The sequence below is a fragment of the Passer montanus genome, unplaced genomic scaffold (assembly GCF_014805655.1).
Source record: "Passer montanus isolate IOZ18808 unplaced genomic scaffold, ASM1480565v1 scaffold19, whole genome shotgun sequence".
Classification (NCBI taxonomy): domain Eukaryota; kingdom Metazoa; phylum Chordata; class Aves; order Passeriformes; family Passeridae; genus Passer; species Passer montanus.
In genome coordinates, this window is record NW_024366480.1 from 10,865,689 (window position 1) to 10,887,038 (window position 21,350).

A 21,350-nucleotide genomic window follows, 5' to 3' on the forward strand; every position below is an offset into this window, starting at 1 on the left:
AACTCAAGACAGAAGTAGATGCTTACATTTAAAGACCTAAAATACACTTTATTTGGGATTTTTACTGTACAGGTCTACATCTGCTTAAGATACAAGTGTCTGAGCTCTCTCAGGAGAGATGTGACATTTATACAAGCTTTTTCCACACTAACCTAACAACTCCAGCAGGTTTGCAGAAATCAGAGGCTGGGGTTAAATGCTGTTTTTAAACTGAGAGGCTTTCACCACACTGCTCCCACACCCCAACCATCTGTACAGCATTACTGTGGTCTCCTGCTGAGGCTGGCCTAGCATGAAAACACAAACACAAGAAAAATCAGAGGGCTAGGAGAGTGTACATGATGAAACCTGTCTAATCAAATGGAGACTCTCTTTCTTCTGTCCATTACTTTTGTTTTTATTTAAATACCATGTAAATTGTAGCACACCACAAGTTCCATGAGAAAAGAACACGGACTTCAGGTCTCTTGTTTGCCTGAGAGGAGCTTCAGGAACTTTGTACTTCTAGTTAGAGGCTTTTGTTGCTTTATTGGAAACATATGATACTTGAAAACAGGCTGGTGGCTCAGACTTGCTAACACTGAGCTGCCTAAAATCCATCTAAGCTATTTATGCAACACTATCCTCCCTGTTAAATTGCTGACGAGGTCCCCAGCAGGGCTGTGGCACCAGCCAGCTACTACTGTCCCCAAAATTCCCAGACATGAATCAGGGCCCGTTCCCAAATGGCATCTATTAAGGGGTCCTGGTCCTAGTGCCTGGGAGCTCTTCAGTATGAATATGGACTGGTTTTAGCCAGTTGGCCTCAGTACAAGAGAATGGTACTGGACATACAAATTTCACTGATAAATATGTGCATATTTACCTAAAGTCTGAGCTCAAGCACATTAATCTGAGCATTGAGTAGCCATCCCTCTCAAAGGGATCATGAAAGTGACCCTGTTCAAAGACTGAACTGTCCATTTTAGTAAGTAGATTTAAGAAAAACATGTTTTATCAATTCTGACTTAAGCTTGCAATCCAGAGCGAGCAAAACAGGTGTGAGTTCCATGAGTTAATGATTCACTGGTTGAATTTTTGATGGACTTCAGCCTTCATAAGGGAGATTGGAAAAATCCAGTGCTTCAAAGGATCTTAACAAAGAACTGGTAGAGATGAACTGGACTATCATGTTGTCAGAATGAGAGGTAAGCGATACAGAGAAGACTATCATAAGGGATTTCACAAAGATATGGTCTTCACTGCAACATACCTAAGGACAGCATGTAGAAGGAATGTAAAAAAAAAAAAAGAATAGAGCTTCCTAACAGTGCAGCAAATTTTAAGTTGTTAATTATAACCAAAATCTGTGAGAAAGTATTAGTGAGTTATGAAACTGAAATTAATCTCTTCACAGATATGGAATAATCTTTTTTCTCTTTTATTCTTCAATTGCTCTGGCTTGCTTTACTTATTATGGATTAATTTCTATTAATTGCTAAATGACAGGTGTCATTACATGCTGAGTTCTCAGTGAGACAAATTAGTACTTGAAGAAATCAAGGATCAATACTCCTTTTACCCAGGGACTATGTGAGAAGGCACAGTAAAAGGAACATGGAAATTTCAGAACAATCTAATAGGACATGTGAAGCAGCACCACACATGTCCAGGCAATGGGTAGCATAAATTCTAGTTCTAGTCACAGTAAAAAAAAATCCAAGGACAAGTTCTACTGCATAACAAAAAAGAATTACAGCATTTTTATAGCGTAAGCAATTACTGCACTGTTCCTTCAATGAAACAGAAATTGACCCTTCTGCTGTAAATAATTATACTTGTTGCTATAAAGAAGTGACAATTATGGGCATTAATAAAACCCAATCCCTTCTCTACCACAGACATCCTCAAACAACTTTACTGGCTGCCTTACAGGTTGTAAAACTATGATTTGGAAAGAGCTGACCCTACAGCACACAATTCAGGCCTTTATGTTTACAGACCCTTAAGCAATAGAAAGGCTGCTTGTAGCAAGCAAATTAAAGAGTTCCCTTCATGCTCTTTAGATCCTGTAGTCTCAAGTAATTTGAAAGGCTGTATTTTGAACACGGCAGTCCAGAATATTAGTGAGCTAGTAATGGTACTTCAACATACATTATTTCAACATGTCCATTTCTTTATCATAAATACACCTAATATCCAGACTGTTTTATCTGTGAGCTCCTGAAAGGTGAGAGTTCACTTTTCCTTTTATTGGGAAGCTTTCCAAATTCTGCTGATTAATGTACAGTTCTGATACTTCTCTCCTCAGCTGTGTCTACATGGGATTTTCTTTTTTCTCATTACTGTGTTAACATGTAATGCCACTGGGAATAGAAGGAAATTACAAAAACATGCTAGCATTACATAATGTGCAAGGCAGGAACTGGGAGAGGACATAGCTAAAAATGCAGATATTGCAATATCTTTATTGGCATGTGCTGTTGCCATGTTTTTGCCCACACTAACATCTTACATCTCTTCTTGTGCCAATCAGCATTCTCCCACTTCAAAACTCATTTGCTCACGTATCCTGAATTTATAATTATACTCATGATGTCTGCCTTCATAATTCATGCACAGGAACTAATGCTGCACTCTTACTACATAACACACAAACTCAGACAGAAATATCAGGAACTTTGAGAAGTGGATTGCAGCTTTGAGGCCCAGGCCTGTGGCTACAGCATACTCACAAGAGCAATTCAAGTGTCTCATGGACTTTTCACAGTGATAGAAAGTATCCTGAAACTTTGGTATTCAGAGTGTTTGAAACCCTGCTGCTTTCTGAGTTCCAGTGATAACTGCATATGTTTCCAAACAGCCTGCCTGGCTTGCTAGTTTGGCTTTTTTTTTTTTAATTTCTTGATTGCCAGTGAAACAATCAAATCTGCTGATCTCTTGACTAAGTGAGTGATTTTTGTAAAGCTAGTACATTTCAATAATCAAGGTAGGCAGTGACTTTTCTGGAAGGCTCTCAGATTGGAGAACCCTGAAAAAACTCTCCTAGGCTTCAGATGACCCCGTTTCTTCATATGGAAGTGGATGGGCAGTGCTGCATGACCTAACTTAGGTGGCACAAGAGTGCCAGTGCCTGCTGCCAGCCTACGAGGAAGGGAGTGGACACAGCAACAGAGGAGAGACCAGACGTGGAAGGCTGATCCTCACAGCACCAGTCACGCTGAAGGAAAGAAATGAGGCCCTAAGACAAATCTTCGTGCCCTGTAATGTGTGTGGCAGGCATGGGAAGGCAACTGTGACCTCTGCTACATGTGTAGCACGAGGTGGTTCTGTAGGGAACTGCTGCATTGCGTAAGAGTCTTTGCATATAAGGTAACCCCCTCAGATTAACTCACTCCATCCTTCTACTGTCAGTGGGTAGGAATTAGGTGTCCTCTGTCATTCATTTAAAAATTATTACACTCTGAGTGCTGTTGAAATGGCTAAGCCATATACCGAATTAGGTACTCCTTGAACTTGGGCTGACAAAGGTTTCTTTACACCATTTCAAATTCCTGTGAATCACGCTGTTCCTATGTCAGGGACTATGTGCAGACAACCATTCCAGCTGTGACAATGAACTAAGTATTTACATGATGCCTTTAAAGGTCTGGATAAGTCAATAAGAAATGTACATTTTTGTGAAATTTAGGCAATCACGTGTCCCTCTGATGACGTAGCAGAAAGGAGTGCTTATTGCTTTAGATAACATGTAGTTTGAAATGTCTATGGTAGTTTCCAGTTGTACTGCAAAATACTTACTATCTCATTACGGCCTTTTGAAGGATAATAAATACTACTTCTTCAAGGTAGAGAGATTAAAAGTATTTTTCAAAATTAAGCACTTCAAAATTAAGTAGAGATGTTTTCTTTGTTTTCACAGTAGAGTTCTTACTTATGCAACTGGAAGAAGTCGGGCACACAGGTGATAAAGGACATACATGGAGAGTACACAGATTGCATTCACTCTCAGCTTTCAACTCACATAATTCAAAGTTTATTTGCTTCCTTCTGCATGTTTTCCTTAAGATACTTTTAAGTTATACTACCTGGCAATTGCTGCAATTCTCTCCCTCTCATCCTACCTGGGCTTTGCAGCCCCAGATGCTGCTGGACTGATCCCAGGTACTCAGAGCACTCAGAGCAGGAAGTACTTTGGTGTCCCAAATGCCAAGTATTGCATCCTCAGGGATTTGCTAGCTGACACATTTGGTCATCCTGTTATTTCATTTCAGAATGGAATAGGAAAGTACCAAATGTCTGTGGTGTCTGTAGGAGCAGAAAGGTTGGCTGAATGGGCCATTAACTGGCCTGAAGAGTTTAATGGGGCAAATCCAGCCGAGCCAAACTCTGTAATGATGTAGTATGAAAAAATGAGCTGAAAAACAGATCACGAGGCAGAGTAGAGCCTGGATGGTCTTGCCTTCTTTCTTATCCATTTTGCTCCTTTCCCAAGTCTGCTCCTCACAGAGACTTGTTATCACCAGGTAGTTCCAGAGTTATCTGAGCCAAAATCTCTGGGATGTTTACTATTACAGCTCTCTGAAGATGTGGCACAGAATAGCAGGAAGAGGGTGGTATGGGGAAAACATTTTGCTGCTTATGTAAACAGATAAAAGAAGTGGAAACACTTGACCTTTATCATGGCAAGACTGAATAGAAATAGGGGCAACAAAGAAAACTTCATTCTCCTGCTGAAGATAAAACCTTGCAAGACAACTTCACAGAAGGTCACAAGAACCTTTCATAAAATGCAATGTGACAAACAATCTAAAGTTCTTTCTAACACAGATGAATGTATAAATAGCACTAAATGCATGCAGTAACCAAGCATTACAGTTATCATTCCTGTGTATGAGCCAGATCTTTGCAATAAATTAGCATTCCTCGGTTGAGTGTATGGCACTGACCAATTTATACATTTGCAGAAAATTTGGCCCCAGAGTCTTCTAAACTTTAGGCTAACTTGCCCTGGAGAAGTAAAACATACAAACGGTATTGCCTTGGAAGAGTGAGTACCCCCGAACAGATGTTGAAGAGCCCTCATAGAAAATATATTGGCATTTGTATGCTTTTTATGCAAATTCTTCAAAACTTTACAAACTCTTAGTTCAAATGTCTGAAAAAAGAAAGTATCTGCAATAAGACATATATTACACATTTTCCACAAAGGGATCATCTTAAATTAAACATGTTTTGGTTTCATTTAAGCCTTCCAAATTACAATCATTCTAAAAGTCAAAATAGCTTAGCCAGCTGTTAAAGAAATACATGCATTCATCATTACTGAACGCATTACTGCTCTAAACATATATAATTCCAAAATAATCTCCTTGAAACAAAGACAGCAACAGCCATCAAACATGCTGGACCTGAAACTGGAGACAAAGCAAGCAGTATTTGCTATATTAAAAATCTGACAAAATACATTTCAATCATGTCCAGTCCTATTCTAAAACAACCTGGAATGCAATTTGGCCTTCATGATTATTGTGTACGTTATCATTGCAAACAGAGCTTTCTGAACATTCCTATAAAGTCTGTTTTTGTGACTCAACATGTAAGTAATCAGCATTGCACCCTCTCTCCTTAGATATTGTGCTGATTGTGTGCAGCTTCTAAGTGGCATAAAATATCAGGATTCTTCTTATTTAATAAGACAAAAAGAATTTAATCACAGGAAAAAAGGTGGACTTCAGAATGACCTCAGGTATCAGCTTTGTTGATGTGAATGGCAGAATTTGTGCTCTCCTTTTCCATCTCAGGAATTGAAGAATTTTATGTGTCATGGTTGATGTGCTGATCAATAAAATAACAACAGTCTTTTACACTGAAAGTTTAGAGCAGTTTCAGGTATCTGCATTAACCAAGCCGGTAGCTGTAGCAGAATCAATATACAAGGCATCTTGCCTAGTGGTGTGGATAAATGAAGTATGACTAAACTTTCAACACCCAATGAATACAGATTAAGATGATAAAATCCATATGCAGAATGTGTTTTGCAAGCAGTGTGCTTGGGAGTGGAATGTACTATAAAATGTTAGAAGTATTAAGAAATTCTAACTTTCATTTTCACTCTGCTTCACTCAGCATTTACACGCTAAGTTTGCAGTCAGCCTTCATTTTATTTTAAGACCTGTTGCAAAGGACCTTGGTAAATTTGCTGCTGTGTGTTCATCTGTCAGTTCTATAACTTCAAGTCACTTTAAATCTCTCCTCCTATTTCCCTAACCACTCATCCACATATTTAGCACACTTTTATCTCCTAATGAGCTCCTTTCTATTGTCAGTGAAGTTTCTGTTATGTCACTACTGCTATAGGAGCCAATGATCTTTAGTTCACAATCTAGATAAAAAGAATGAAACAATTTTTTTATTAAGAACCTAATACATTCATGTTTAAACAATGACTCCAACTTGTATAATTTTCAGATGCTTGAATTCAGAAGGACTACACTAGAGCTTTGTGAGATGAAGTCAGACAAATAATTCTGCTTCTAATCTAACCTGCTAAATCAGTTTTCATAAAATGTGCTCTAATATTTGCTGCTTTTTCTCTCAGGTGGTTCAGACTTCTGCTACATTTTCTTTTTAAAAAGGTGTCTGAATGAATGACTGCATAGCATTTCCAAAATGCAGACCTGTGTACATATATATAAAACTAATAGTAAAAATGCATAATTGTATTAATTGTATGAATATTTTGAAGAAACCCGAAGAACATCTATTTGCATTCATGCATATATGAGCATACCAGATCTGTATTTCCCAGATGAAGAGAAATTATCAAAAACTTCAGCATCAGGATGAAAATATATGATAGCCACTCAGTATAGATGGAAACACTTCCTACAGTAATGAAAGAATTAAGGAGGATACACAATCAGCCAAACGGAAAAACATCCTACAGCTGTGAATAATCTCTTTCTCATCTTTGTTTTTGTTTATTCAGAGTATTGAGCTCATTACTGGTTCTCATTTAAAATAATCTAACCATTTCTCTGTCTTCCTCATTGAAAATTAGGCATCCTTTATTCCAATCATGAAGAACTTACACAATACCATGTATCTGGCAGGGAGATAAACCTCTGAAAACTGGAAATTCATTAATGGATACTATAAAACACTGAAGAATCCAAGGCACTGGTTTTAAAGGTTGCTTGTTTAAATTCTTATTTCTGCTATCATGGTCAAATAATGTAAATACTTTATGAACGTTACGGTACCTACTGTTTAAATTGGCTAACTTACTAAGAGTTGACTACCTTAAATCTGTGAAGTAAACAAAAAAACTGAATATTAAAGACAGTAGCTCAGCATAAAAAATGTGATATGCCCTTGAACTTATAACACTGCAGTAAGCAATTACCTTAAAGAAGCCACCCACACAACAGAACTATGGCTTTGTTCCTTATCTTCAAAGAACAAGCCACTTGCATCTGGATCAAATCCTTTAAACAATACACGAACACTCAACATCAAAGCACTTTCATTTTCTTCAGTTATTTAATTTAATTAGAGCTAATACAGACATGAATTTAGACACTGATTGCTGTGTAGAAAATCCCCAGAAAATATGTTCAAGAAATCAATCAATTTGGGTTTTAATTTCATGAAGAATTGTTCCCCCAGTACCTGACAGGAGCGCCTCTGCTCTGTGCAGGTTTCAGCAAGACTGTCACAGTGCTGTCAGTTTGATTCAAAGGTGTTTCAAGTTCATACGGTGGCATAGAGGGTGCTAGAATAAGAACAGAAAAGAGGCAAAAAAAAAAATATCATTATTCCTGTATTTCTTCTTTCAAGAGCTGTATCTTTATTTGAATATGCAATTTAAAAGGCTTCTTCAAGTACTAAGACCATACTACAAGTCCAAGATGCTTTCTGTTACAATGCAAGTGTGAGACAACTGTTAAATAGCTTCAGGAAAATAAACCCCAACAAATCCCAAATAAAGAAATACCAGCTCACTTCCAGTTTCAAGACAGGAAACAGATACTAGTGGGAGTAAGTTTGCAGTAACTATTGAGATTCCATGACTTGGAAATGAAAAGTTGTCCTAAGAACAGCATCTGCAAATGTGCATGCTGAAGTGACTATTGTTTTTGAAACTGAGCCCAGCTTTCCCAGTATGACAGCTGTATCGGGATGTACTCTCATAATTTGTTTTTCCTGGAATTTTAACTAGTGCTATAACTGTCCTGGATCTATTGTCCACCAAGACAAGAGTTTATCTTAGTCTGAAGTCCCACTCAGCACTTTTGCAAACTGTCTTCATTAAAGATTTACAGTTGTGATTAAAACAAATTATGCATCAGTTACTGCCTTTTACTGTTGCTGCTTTCTTCACTGCTATCATCTACTCACATTTGTATCATTACATCGGAGGGAAGGCTACTCAGTTAATTGGTTATTTGACAGGCTGCTGCATCCTTATTGTTCACTTGTTAATGGTGATGCACAATTTGCAGATTTAAAGGCTAGAGAAGCAAAAAGTGGTCATTGTAATGCTCTCTTCTGACTGCAGGAATAATGCAGGGCAATTAACTTCCCTAAACTAATTCCCACTTGAAAGGGAAAACATGTTTGGTGGGGAAGAAGACTTTTTCCCTAGAAGATTCTTCCGAAGATTCATTTAGTTTTTCTCCACTCAGTTTCATCTTACTGGATGCTTTGCATATACCATACCAACAGAGTGTATTATGCTCTACATACAGATAGTATCAACCTCTAGGAAATTATTTTCCAGTGTATTTTCCAATAATTTTCATTTTTCCAGCACTATCTGCATCTACTTGAAAGGTAAATGAATTTCTCTCTCTTTATTCATAGAGCCCTACATATCCAGGTAAGGACTGTGTTAAGAACTGCACTCCACAATTCCTCAGAGGTCTGTGAAAACATTAAAATCTTCATTGCTTTGCATTGCTATTCACCATTTTTGAAATGTTTCACAAATAAAAAAAAATAATCTTCAAAAACCTCCTTGTATGCTGAGAGGGTTTTATTCTGTTTACAATTCTCGATAAAAGGCACAAACATTAAAACTAATAATTTTCAGTAATTTGGGTACCACTTAAGTCATACTATCAAACACTACTTTAAAGGTTCAGGACACTGCAGTTTTCAATATCCAGAACTTGTTCATGTGATGTCCCATTCTCAACCTGACCATCCTGAAAACATGAATGGACACAAAACTGTAACTCCAAAAGCTGTATGGACTCTGAATACTTTTTGAGTACTCTGTCATTTCTTGTCCTTGTTCTGCTGCCCACATCTTAGCAAGTCTTTTGATTTTCCTAATTTATGAGTCCTAAGTCCCTACTTGCTCTCTTTACTAATTTTGGTGTCCCTACAATGACCAAGACTGTCTTCCTGTGCCAGAATGACTTGTGGTTCTCCCAGTCATAATCTTTAGTCCTGGCTACTTTCTCTCTTCTCCATTTCTCTTTGTCTACTTTAGGACTCTTCCTCCTCCACACTGCCTACATGTAAAGAAAGAACTTATTAATAAACAGAGAAAACAGGAAATATTAACGTAATAGTAAAATGAAATGCAGCAACTATTTCCAGTACACAAGAGTTCTATTCAAAACACTTGACAGGAAATTCAAAGGTTTTTATTCAGAAGAAAATGCAGTCTAGAATTAGACAGAGTAAAATGCAAAAATTGGTCAAGTTGCACCTAACCTGTTCTAAAAAACAGTGAAACCTTTCATCCAGAAATGTTCAGAAGTTCTGTTTCACATCTCTCCAAAATGGAGAACTTTGGCCACATGAAAGAGCCTCAAAGCTTTCCAGTGAGACAGTGAGATCACAGCCAATAGCACTGCAAAGAGGGCTCCAAATTCAACAGCTATAATGCTAGTTGAACTTTTTAATGTCACTAAAAATACACAGATTTTGTTTCTACTTTCAATTCACCACAGATTGGTTTTAATTACTTATCGACAAGACATAAACACTTTTTGTTAGTACAGTAACTGAGGAAGCAATGAGAGAGTGGGGTGCAGACAAGGCAGTTTGCAGAACCTTGCCACATGGAGATGTGGAGGTTTGCCTCACCCTCAAGCACTCCTGCCATGCCGGTTCCCACTAGTGAATTTTTGTTCATGACGCATCATCTTAGAAAACAACACTTTAAGATCCAGTACTATTCCAAAATGTCCAGATTCTCATGCACACTCAGTAGTCTCCATTCCTCATTCTAATAAAGGGTGTTCTCATCATCCTAACTCATAACAAGTTTTGCCGTGTCAGAAATTGATTTTTGACAGAGAAAATTTCTGCTTGGTATAGGAAAGGGGATGGAAAACAAACTCCATCTTTACTGATCAGTGTTGCTTTCATGTTCCTAACTAACTCATACAAAGTTAATTGTCTAACTTGAAAATTAACAACATTTTTGTTTCTCTACAAACAGCTGTGCTGGCAATAACATCCACCTAGCATTAACTGTCCTCTCTTATTATAAGATAGCAGAAATCATTGTATTTCTGATAAAAAACTTGTCAGTTTTTTTTCAGTGAGGACAGAAAATGAGGGATGGAGGAGAAGTAAACAGAATGAGAGTAAAAGGAAAAAGAAGATTTTGTACCCAAATGCTTTCTGGAAAGCCCAGTTGACCACAAATAGGTAAGGCAATTTTCTATAAATATTATCAAGGGGCCAGTTTATTACTGAACTGCCAGTTTAATTCTGAAGCAGACCATAGAGAAGTGAAGAACAAAGGGATTTCAACCGTAACTTTGCAAAACATTTTGTCATGAATTACATAAGCATTTTGGAAGATGCAATAATATTCCATCCCCTCAATGAAGTGTTTCTCTGCCGCAGGGGAGGGTTTGAAATATTGGTCAAGGATCTGCAGAAGTGACAGAGGCATGCTGCTGTTATCTAAAACCACCAGTCCTGATGTTCTTGTCTCATACAGTTTTATATCCACTTCAGTCCCCATGCCTGTTAGAACACAGGAAGCCTGGCAGCTAACTACAGTTTCTAAGTGAGCTCTAGATGTACAGCATCTCTGCTCTACTCTCGATTGTTCATGGCTCATTAAAGAGATTTTCCAGCACTGTTACTGTTCTAATTTAGAATCATGTCAAGGCTGACTAAGCTCTGAATGAAACCCTCATCTTCAGGTCCAAAAAAACCCTATGCTAAATGTTGCAACTGCAGCTGGCACTGGCTGCAAACACGTAATCCACAGGAGTTTCTTGACTGATACGTTACAGTTGAGAACAGGAATTTCAAAATACTAGCTAATATTTAAGCACTTGGAAGTTCTTCAGGGATGGTAATATATGTCACTTTGACATCTTCAGGGATGTCAAAGGGAAGAATATCTTCATATTCTTTATCTTCATATTCTTCCCTTTTTCAATTTGCTGCTTGTTGGATTCTAAAGAAGTAAACAACAAAAGAATTACCCAACTCATTATCATAAGAAAATAATATTCTGTGATCAAGTACCTGATATTTTTGTTGTGAACTGATTTGTTATGGGAGGTCCGAAGCCTTTAGCTGTGCTGGCTCTGATGGTGAAAGAGTAGGTAGTGCCAGGATACAGTCCGAAAAACAGATAGTGCGTTTCGTTTCCTAGCTTTGAGACTCGTCCACTTTGATTGGATAAATCTATTTCTGGGTCAAAGGAACTGACTGCCTTGTAGGTGATCTGCAAAAGAATAAGAAAGTTATAAACTGCCTTGAGCAGATGGACAGAGATTGCATCTTTATCCAGTAAACCCTTCTGATGTATGCGCTGTCAGACATTTTATGATAAGTTATCTTGCTCTCTTATACTCTTCAAATCCCAAATCCCAGGAAGGGGAACAGGAACTGAGTCGTAACTTGTATGAGTTATTACTTTTAGAGATACAGAGACTTAGAGGCAGCTAGATTACAACTCTGAAGGATGGGTTCAGGCTTACGTTAATTCCTTCAAGATGCTGCCTTTAACAGTGTCACATTTTGAATTCATCTTTATGTTGGTTTTGATCAGCACCAGTAACAAAACTGAAACAGGTAAAAACTGAGAAGTGACCAAGAGGGAGTGCAGGCCCTCATTTCCAGCTGACTTTACTATAATTACACTTTGCCCTGAATGAGGTTATCTGTAAAAGATGATAAGGGCAGCTTAAGGCAAATTTTTCAGAAATTGGGTAAAGCTTCTATTTTAGTCTGAAGCTTAGATATTACAATTGCTAATTTGGATTTTTTCAGGTTATTATATTGTACCTAGGTCAAATTCTCATTTGGAGGGAAGAAAAGATAGATGTTAAGTAATATATGCAGTGTATATTGTATCCTCACTTCCTTCTTTGAGTCAAACAGTATTTTTAGTTTTCATTAGAAATGTTAATGTAAGTTCACAGTAAAACTTGATCCAGACTTCTTCTATTAATTACTGATTTATATGCACTGTATTGAGAATTTAAAAATATGAAAGACATTTAAAAATATGAAAGCCATTAAAAAAAAAGTAAAAATTATTCACCCCTCCTTTTTGCTTTTAAAGTTTCATTTTCATGAGAGTAAGTCCAAAACCCTTATTATATAAAGTGATAATTGACTTTTTTTGCTAAACTTATTCAATATAATTTTAATTAAGAGGACCCGTAATACAGTATATAGACATATTCAAGTGTCAATGTTACACACCTTAAACACTTGCAATTTCCTAAAACCTCTGACCTAATGAAAATTGATTTTTATATGAGCCATCTAATATATATCAATGAAGTGCTGAAAATTAGTAATAAAAACTTTCGTGCTATTCAGATAAACCCCAATTTAAAAATATGAAAGACATTTAAAAATATGAAAGCCATTAAAAAAAAAGTAAAAATTATTCACCCCTCCTTTTTGCTTTTAAAGTTTCATTTTCATGAGAGTAAGTCCAAAACCCTTATTATATAAAGTGATAATTGACTTTTTTTGCTAAACTTATTCAATATAATTTTAATTAAGAGGACCCGTAATACAGTATATAGACATATTCAAGTGTCAATGTTACACACCTTAAACACTTGCAATTTCCTAAAACCTCTGACCTAATGAAAATTGATTTTTATATGAGCCATCTAATATACATCAATGAAGTGCTGAAAATTAGTAATGAAAACTTTCATCTATTCAGATAAACCCTGACCTTATTACAGTAGATACAGGCATATCCTCTACAAATCCTCATCCATAAACTGAACTCCAAGTACCTTAAAGAGCACACAACTAACCCTTCTAATTCTATCAGATGACAGAAGATTAAACCACCAACTGTCTGAACTTTTATCAGTAAAGAAATTAAGGTAACATATTGCTCACATGAATCTCCCTATCTCAATACAGTTGATGGAGTCATGCGTGTGTACCCCTATAAGGATGAACTGTCTGGATACAGTGGGTGTATTCCTCAGCAGTGGAATTAGACAGGCAAGCATGCTCCTACATAGAAACCAGATCCACCACTGTGTGCTTCTATGCACATAGATCTAGCAACAGTAACAACATTAACACTTAATTAAAACATTCTGATCCCTGAACACAGACAACTGTCGTGATAGTTAGGAAGTTGTTAGCTTTACAAAAAATCAATTCATACTTTTTCATAACATTTTATCCTCTTACAATAAAGCAGTTTTCAAAACAGTATCAATAGGTTACCATTCAATTTAACTTTTCTTTTACACTGTATTTAGGTGGGTTTTTTTAAACAAAGCATTTCAATACCAATTTTGTAGTAAGGTCAGGTAAGAAGCTTAACAGTGATTACTGTCTGACAGCTTAATCTGTGCAGTCTTTTGTCAATTTTTCTAAGAGGTATTCAGGCAGAGCTTCCACATGAGAAAAATAAGTGATTTTTAGACATCTAACAACATACAATTTTGTTGAATTTACATTTTAAAAAAGCTAGATATTTTAAAATTATGCCTGCTTGTTTCTACTACAATAGGCTTCCTATAATGAGGCTTATCTAAATGTGACATTGACTGTAACCACTGTCTTATGTCTTTTAATTTTTTAACAAACTTGCTAAGATCTGTCTTTTGATGTTTTAAATATTTGATCTAGAGTACTAGATAGAATGCTGTATCACGGCTCTAGATACAGCAGGTTTCTTAAAGTTGGTAACTCGAGGACATGGTGGAGCGTAATTCACTCCTACATTATATTTATTTTTAAATGGCTACTGTTTTTAAAATGAAGTTAATTTTACATAAACTGTAAAAACACAATAATTTTTTTATGATTGTGCATTTTGGAAAAATCAAAACTAGACATAAAACGTGGCAAATTTCTAGATACCTCATACAAAGTAATCACACCATATGTTTGCGCTGGCTCCCTCCACTGAAGAAAAATCTTCTCTTCAAAGGTACTCCCTTGAATGGATTCAAGCGGCACAGCACTCGGGACTAACAGATTAAAAAAAAAGAAGTGGTTTTAAGAAAAATCTCAGAAGGACATGCTCTGTTTAAATATCTGTACTGCTGAGGCATAAAAACCATCCCACCATAATTTCCCCAAAGACTGAAGCAAAGGCCAGGGTAGCTCAGGAGGAGAACGATTTATTTAACAAGACAGTGCCATTATGTGTCACCTTCAGAGTAAAAACGAATTAGGGAGCATCACACATTTCCTGTAAACCCCTACTGATAATTAAAAAATAGAACAAATCAACTTTTGATAAGGTAAAATATACACAGGTAAACAAAAGTAAACAAGTAAAATCTGCTTGTGATACCTACTTATCAACAGTGTTACTTCCCAAAGTAGAAAACATATTAAACATTTATATATGAAAATGGACAAACATTGAAAAAAAGGTACAGTTTCACAGAAAAGTTATATAGGAAAGATGAGCCATACTGCATTGAAAAGCAATGTTCAATGACAGTAGGCCTGAAAACCTACAAGAGGATGGACATAAGAAAAGTATGAAATAGTCAAAGTAAAAATCTGACATTATTAATTTTTCTTAAGTCTCTTAATGTAGGAGAAAAGACCTGTGAAGAGTCAGGGATGTCAGAAGTTTCTGATGAAAGGTGTGTAAACTGCTCTCAGGTGTTTCCTTGTGCTTCCCATTTGTTCTGCAACTATTGCCTTATCCACAAGACAATGCAATTTTTAGAGGAGACGTGTCAACAGCAAGTAGACCTATATCTGTGATTTTATTTTTTAACAACATTGGTAAAATAGAAAGAAAAAGCAAAAAAGAAAAAACTCCTGAAAAACACACACAGGAATGTTGTGAAGCAACAGGCATTATGGCATTAGCACTTTGACACAAACTCCATGTGAAAATGCAATAGAAAGATTCACATAACATTTTCTACTTGCCACAGAAAGAAGGTGGAAGCCACTTGCTGCAGTCAAATAATTTCTCAGACCCTTTTCTGAGATTTACTCAAATGGTTAAAGAATAGAAAAATCTGCAAGCAAGACATTTGATGACTCCTTCCTAGTTGGCACTTCTGGTACAGAACTTCCTCTATATTTCTGCTACAGAACTTCCTACTGTTCCAAGCTGTTGCTGTGGGAGTTTACAAGCTTTAAGGCTTTTTGATCACCTCTCCATAGCTATCCAGAGAGCTCCTTGCTCTACCAAGTAGAAGCTCCAAGGACACAGGTTCTGAACTGGCTTACCAGTCCTGTGTGCACCAGTACAATGACACCTTTAGGGCAACCTTAATTCTGGGCATTAAACCTTGTTCCCAGGTAGGAGAACTGGAAAAACTAATTTAGAATAATGAGATTAATGATTTATGTATAAAGGGAGAGGAATAAATATAGTGTAAATAAGCTGGAAGTAGAGCAAAGCACTGTGATAACTTTTCAAATTATCTGAAGGTCATAAAACCCTGAGCTGCTGTGCCATACAGGGCGGGTTGAAACACTGGCAGAGGTCACCTAGAGATGTACTCAAACTCAACTGTACAAGGCCTTGAGCAATCTGCTACCACATGATCTTCTGTGAGCAGAAGGCTGGGCTAAATGAGCTCTGGAAGTCCCTTGCAACCAACAAGATCATGTGATTTGAAAAATTATGATGATTATTTGGGTCAGGATACTCTATTGTTTAACATTCAGACTTATATACCTAATTGAACGTGTACAGTACACTAAAAAGTTGTAATTTTTTTCAAGGTATTCTCTCAGACAGTGACACTGGTTTTTAATAGGTCCTGAAATAACATGAAGTTCCAGAGGGAGAGGAAAAAGAAATTTTAGATAAAACACATAAACATCCCAGACAACAATAAGTTCTTTAGCGTTGTCATCCTAAAATTGAACCAAATTAAATTTAGAGGATGACAGCACAATTAATTCTAATTAAACATTTCTTTTTGTTAGCTATGCTTTGCTGAAAATATTGCATTAGTAACTATATATTCCTAAATTGTTTCATTTATTCCCTCATATATTTTGATTAGACATTAGTACTACATAAAATTAATACAGCATGTATTAAATAATTTAACAGGCTTAAATGACAGACTTCAAGCATTTATTATAAAAGGAGCTCATCACTGCTGAAGTTTTTACTAGAAATATTTCCATCACGTTTTAAGGAAATCTATCATTGATCAGGAAGAAAATACAAATCCATTCCTATTCAGATTTCAGATGACAAAAATGAAGGTGGACAGATCTGTGATAAAAAGCAATGCCAAGTCATTTGACAAGATTCCTTTGAACTGTATGCATTTAGAAGAACCAAAACCAAGGTCAAAAAAATCTAAGGTACATTTGTAAGGGGCTATATATCAGCACAGAGTATTCTGGAAAGGTGAAACTGATTCCTGGTGCATGACCAATTCAAGAAGGAAGTTGCATTATGGTATTGCAGCTAACAGAGCTGCTCTGCACGTGTAATCAAAATAATATCACAGAAGACTTGGGAGGTTGGTATAACCTTTTCATGCAACATTATTAGAGCATTGCAGAGACACATTACCCAATTCTGCTGTCTCTGCCTCAAAAAGGACATTAGGTAATTACATTATTTATTATATTATTATTAATAAAAATAGAATATTTAAAAAAAGATATCTGAAAACCCCATGGGAGTTGAAAATTATTAAAAGGAAGGGAATATCTGTTTATTTCAATGCCTGCATATGGAATATAGTGTCTGAATTAGCAACTAACAGTGTCTAGTAGTTAGAAGGCCAAAGATAGAGAAACTGAAACTGTAAATTAAGAACAAATATTTAGTGCAGAGCACATCACTCAGTAGAGGAACTTTCATGAGGATAGTGCTGACAATCACCTGGAATTTCTTCAAACCGATACTGGAACTTCAGAGAGGCAGAACACAGTTCAAGCAGAAGCTACAAGTCTAAGAATGAAATGATTAAACTGTCATGGGATGTTACAGGTTATGTGAAAGATCTAAAATTGGTGAGGTTGGTGGAAAGTCTGTTACTGATTTTAGTGAGACTTATACAGAAAATTTATACTATGAGGTCATGTACCATGTGTATGTAAATACAAAAACTCACCATCTTCATCAGTTTGCACTACAAGTTCTTGGCTTTCTTTCCGTCCTTCAGGATTCATCAGCACTAATTTGATGCTGACATTTGTGTAGGGTGACAGGTTGGTGATGGTGTGCTGGGGATGTGAACTTTCTGTATCCCAGCTGACTTCCTCTCTCACTTGCTCCTGTCCTCCAGCCTGGTAGCGGTAGTGGACGGTGAGGTTGTAGCGATGGCACCGTGTGACATTATATCCAAAGGGCTCCCAGCAAATAGTGATCTGCCTAGATTTGATCTCCACAACCTCCAGTCTTCGGGGCCCACGCATGGGATCTGCAAAATTACCAACGCAATTCTGGTGTGATTACTTATTCACATTAGATCAGTGATGTGAGAAAGAAGTCATACAGTTCTACACGTACGCCAGACGAGCAGAAACAGAAATCCACTGCTGTACAGAATCACAGTATAATAGAAGTATAGTCTCTGCAAAAGGAGGGAAAAATGGAGAAATGAGTGAGAAGTGTCTACTAAAAATGAAGAGCAAACAATACACTACAAGGTTCTTATGATTCAACTCAAATTGCATGATACAGCTGAAATGACACTGTTTAACCTATTGGTTGCTTGCAAAAAGTAAGCATGTTCAATTTATTTTGCACAAGTTATTTGTACTAACACTTTTAGAGCAAAAACCTGCACAAAACAAGTATCTAAAAGGAAAATGTAATTTCAGAGTAAACTTGCAAATATATGTTGATTTTCCAGCAGGACTGTTTATACAAAGGCTAGATGGTTCTTCTTTAAGCTATTTTTTATTCATTTGTTTTTAAGTTAGATTGAGAATGCAATTACTCAATCTCTATTTGTCCAGGACATTAAGTTAATATTCCAATTTCTTTCAAATAGACTATAAGGTTTTTTCCACAAAAACATTAGCTGTTAATAGTGCAAATACCTCAATTTGTTATAGTGGTTTAGCAAAGATACAAAATAAACAAGATATTCTTCTGCATCTGTGCTTTTCTAGAGATCTCCCAGTTGAAAATGAGCCATCAATCAAAACTACAAAAATATATACACAAGCACCAGAGATTGTGGTCGATAAACTTAGATTTTCTTCAATCCTACTGGTCACAGCAACTGAGAGAGAAAAGTGAATTAAAATTTCCACCATATTACAGCAGAACCAGTGAGCTGACACCCCCCCATATTTTCAAAACACTGTCATTAACAGAGCTATTATACACATTTAGCAATAATCTGGGGTTTTTTTCATATTTGAGTCCTCAAAAAGATTAAAGACAATGTCAGGTTTTATCCACTGCTTCACTAGTTAAACACTTAGAAGACTTTTAATGAGTTAGAAGACTCTTATACGTAAACAAATTAATATGCATCTTCCTCCTTTTATGTTTATTAATCAACATGTCTTCACTAGGAATGTTCTAAACAATTTACACAGGATTTCATCTTTTTACTTTTTAACATAATCCCTGCATGCTTGAAATATTTGTTCAAAGATGTTATTCATCTTAACTCCTTGAAGAAAAGGTGTTAAGAAATTGCTTGTTCTAACATCTACAAAGCAGGCTATTTTTTTCCCTTTTAAATCATCCAGCTGCTTTTTAATTTTTTTAAATTAATTTTCACTGTCAAACAATGTTGATAATCAGTATAAAATATTTGGCAATTGGTGACAAAATGGAAAAACAAACCAAATTCTAATCCTGGTCTCCTTTCTAGCAACTTGACTGAGAGGTAAAAATGTCCCCACTAAGCATAAATTGCCATAGAGCCATTTATCTGCTTCTATGCTCAGGTATCCCAGCTACAAGAAATCTGGCATCTGGGGGCTTTGCTACATTTCTATTGCTACAACCATTTAAATTAATATGAAGCAAACCTCAAGGACTGGCATACGGACTCGATAACTTCCTAAACTTTACTTCTGGTAGTTCAGACATAAACTTCATGGAAAATAAGTTTTCTTGTTTTGGTTTTTAATTTCATTCCAGCTTCTAAGAACTTCTTGTTTTAGGTGAGATGATGAATAGCAAAGGACATTTGAGAGGTATTGTATAACTGTAATTGTATCTGAATGGGTTAAATAGAAATAAAAAAACCAACAAAATTGAGGTGACCCTGACATACAACATTAAACAACTGAACAAAGCTCCTGGCTGCAAGAATATGGAACAGCCTGCTTAGTTCCTCAGTGGGCACATCAGAAAATTCACAGGGGAGCTGAGAAATCATTTTATTAGAGACATAAACCTAATTCATAGCATTTTAGAAGAGAAATTGAGTGGCTGTACAAAATACCTGGACCAAAACCTATCCAAGATTTCTGCCCAGGAGGAAGGTATTCTTATGTCATGTTACCTTTATAAAAAGTACAAGTTAGCCCTCTAGTTAAATCTATGAGAATGACAGATACATTTTCACCTCCAACAAAAGAGACAAGGGAAAGAAGAGTTTAGATTGTAAAAGAGGGAGACAATACAGCTTCCCTTGATATTCAAAAGACAAAGCTCATTGGACGAGGCCAATACCCTGGTTGCTTTGGCTCCTGACTTGATTCTATAACTCATAGCATCAGACAGGTACACAGCTCATATATATTTTTCCTACCATTCATTCAGAGATTACGCAACTAAGAGGGCCCTAATGAACTCTGTAGTTAATGAGTGCTTTAACAGCCCTACTTTTAACTAGAAAAAAAAAAGGCAAAGGTAACAATGGACTTTTGGGATTAAAAAAGCCCTGTAGCTCAAAAGAGCCCCGAAAATAGCAGTTAGTGCAACAAAAGCTAGAAAACTAAGTTTCCATTTGATCAATTTAGCAACTAAACTGAATTTCTCTAGTGGTAAAACTGTATACGACAGAGGAAATATTTCACAGAATAAAATCACAGAATCATCAAGGTTGAAAGAGATCTTTAACATCATGAAGTCCACCTGCCAACACAGCACTGTCACTGTAACCCCATAACCACCAAACCACCTTACCCAGTGCTAGATCCACATTCCTCAAGCACCTCTAAGGACTGTCACTCCCAACACTTCCCTGCACAACCCATTCCGATGCCTGACCACCCTAACTGTGAAAAAAAAAATAAATCTGATTATCTGTGGCTGTCTGTCTATCTATCTGTCTTTAATGCAATATGGGTCTGAGAGCACAGTACATCACCTCTGATATACTGGAAGGTATATGCTCTTCATCAGGAAGGACACAGGATACTTGGGGAAAAGAAACTGCTAAGCTGCACTAAAAAAAATGACAGCTAATAACTGTGATTTAAAAGGGAAAGCTGAATTAATTACTAGAGCATGATGACTTAATTTAGTTGATTTTATTTTCTGAAGGATTTATCACTTTCCCAACTTTGGTGAAGTTGGTGAGTTCCCAACTGTAAGTGAAGAAGTAGGCATCCTTCAGGGATGCTGCTATTGTGCTCATGAGACTTGCACTAACTATCCCTGTGAAGTGGATGCTGTCATCCTAGCAATGAAATGTTGTCATTACCTTGCACCAGGTAAGGTAAGTGATAGCTACATAGAGAAGTGTCATTTCACAGTGCTGCTGATCACAGCTGAAATCACACCTTTTAGAGCAGAAGAATAAGGAGCTGAACACATCGCATATACAACATGTGTACTTCATAGCACAAGTGCTATTTGCTGAGCCTTTGCCTCCTCCTTACTTGGTAAATGGCCACCTGCAGAGGCTACACAGCCAGATCTCTCCACCCACTGCAGTTTTCTAAGTGAACCAAGCCCCTCCTGCTCCCCGGTACTCCAGCTATTATCTTACACCTTACTGGTACAAATCATGAAGCAAATGGGG

General features: G+C 36.7%; 1 protein-coding gene across 13 annotated transcripts in view; it reads right to left on the bottom strand.

The window, feature by feature from the left end:
- PTPRM (protein tyrosine phosphatase receptor type M) overlaps positions 1-21,350 on the bottom strand; it is a 444,086-nt gene that overhangs the window by 195,207 nt on the left and 227,529 nt on the right. For all 13 annotated transcript variants that reach the window (XM_039706015.1, XM_039706013.1, XM_039706011.1 and 10 more), the window contains 4 exons: positions 17,523-17,831; positions 14,323-14,432; positions 11,491-11,692; positions 7,654-7,756 (listed from right to left, as the gene is read on the bottom strand). In XM_039706015.1, the coding sequence (XP_039561949.1) occupies positions 7,654-7,756; positions 11,491-11,692; positions 14,323-14,432; positions 17,523-17,831 (724 nt within the window). The remainder of the gene's footprint in view (positions 1-7,653; positions 7,757-11,490; positions 11,693-14,322; positions 14,433-17,522; positions 17,832-21,350) is intronic.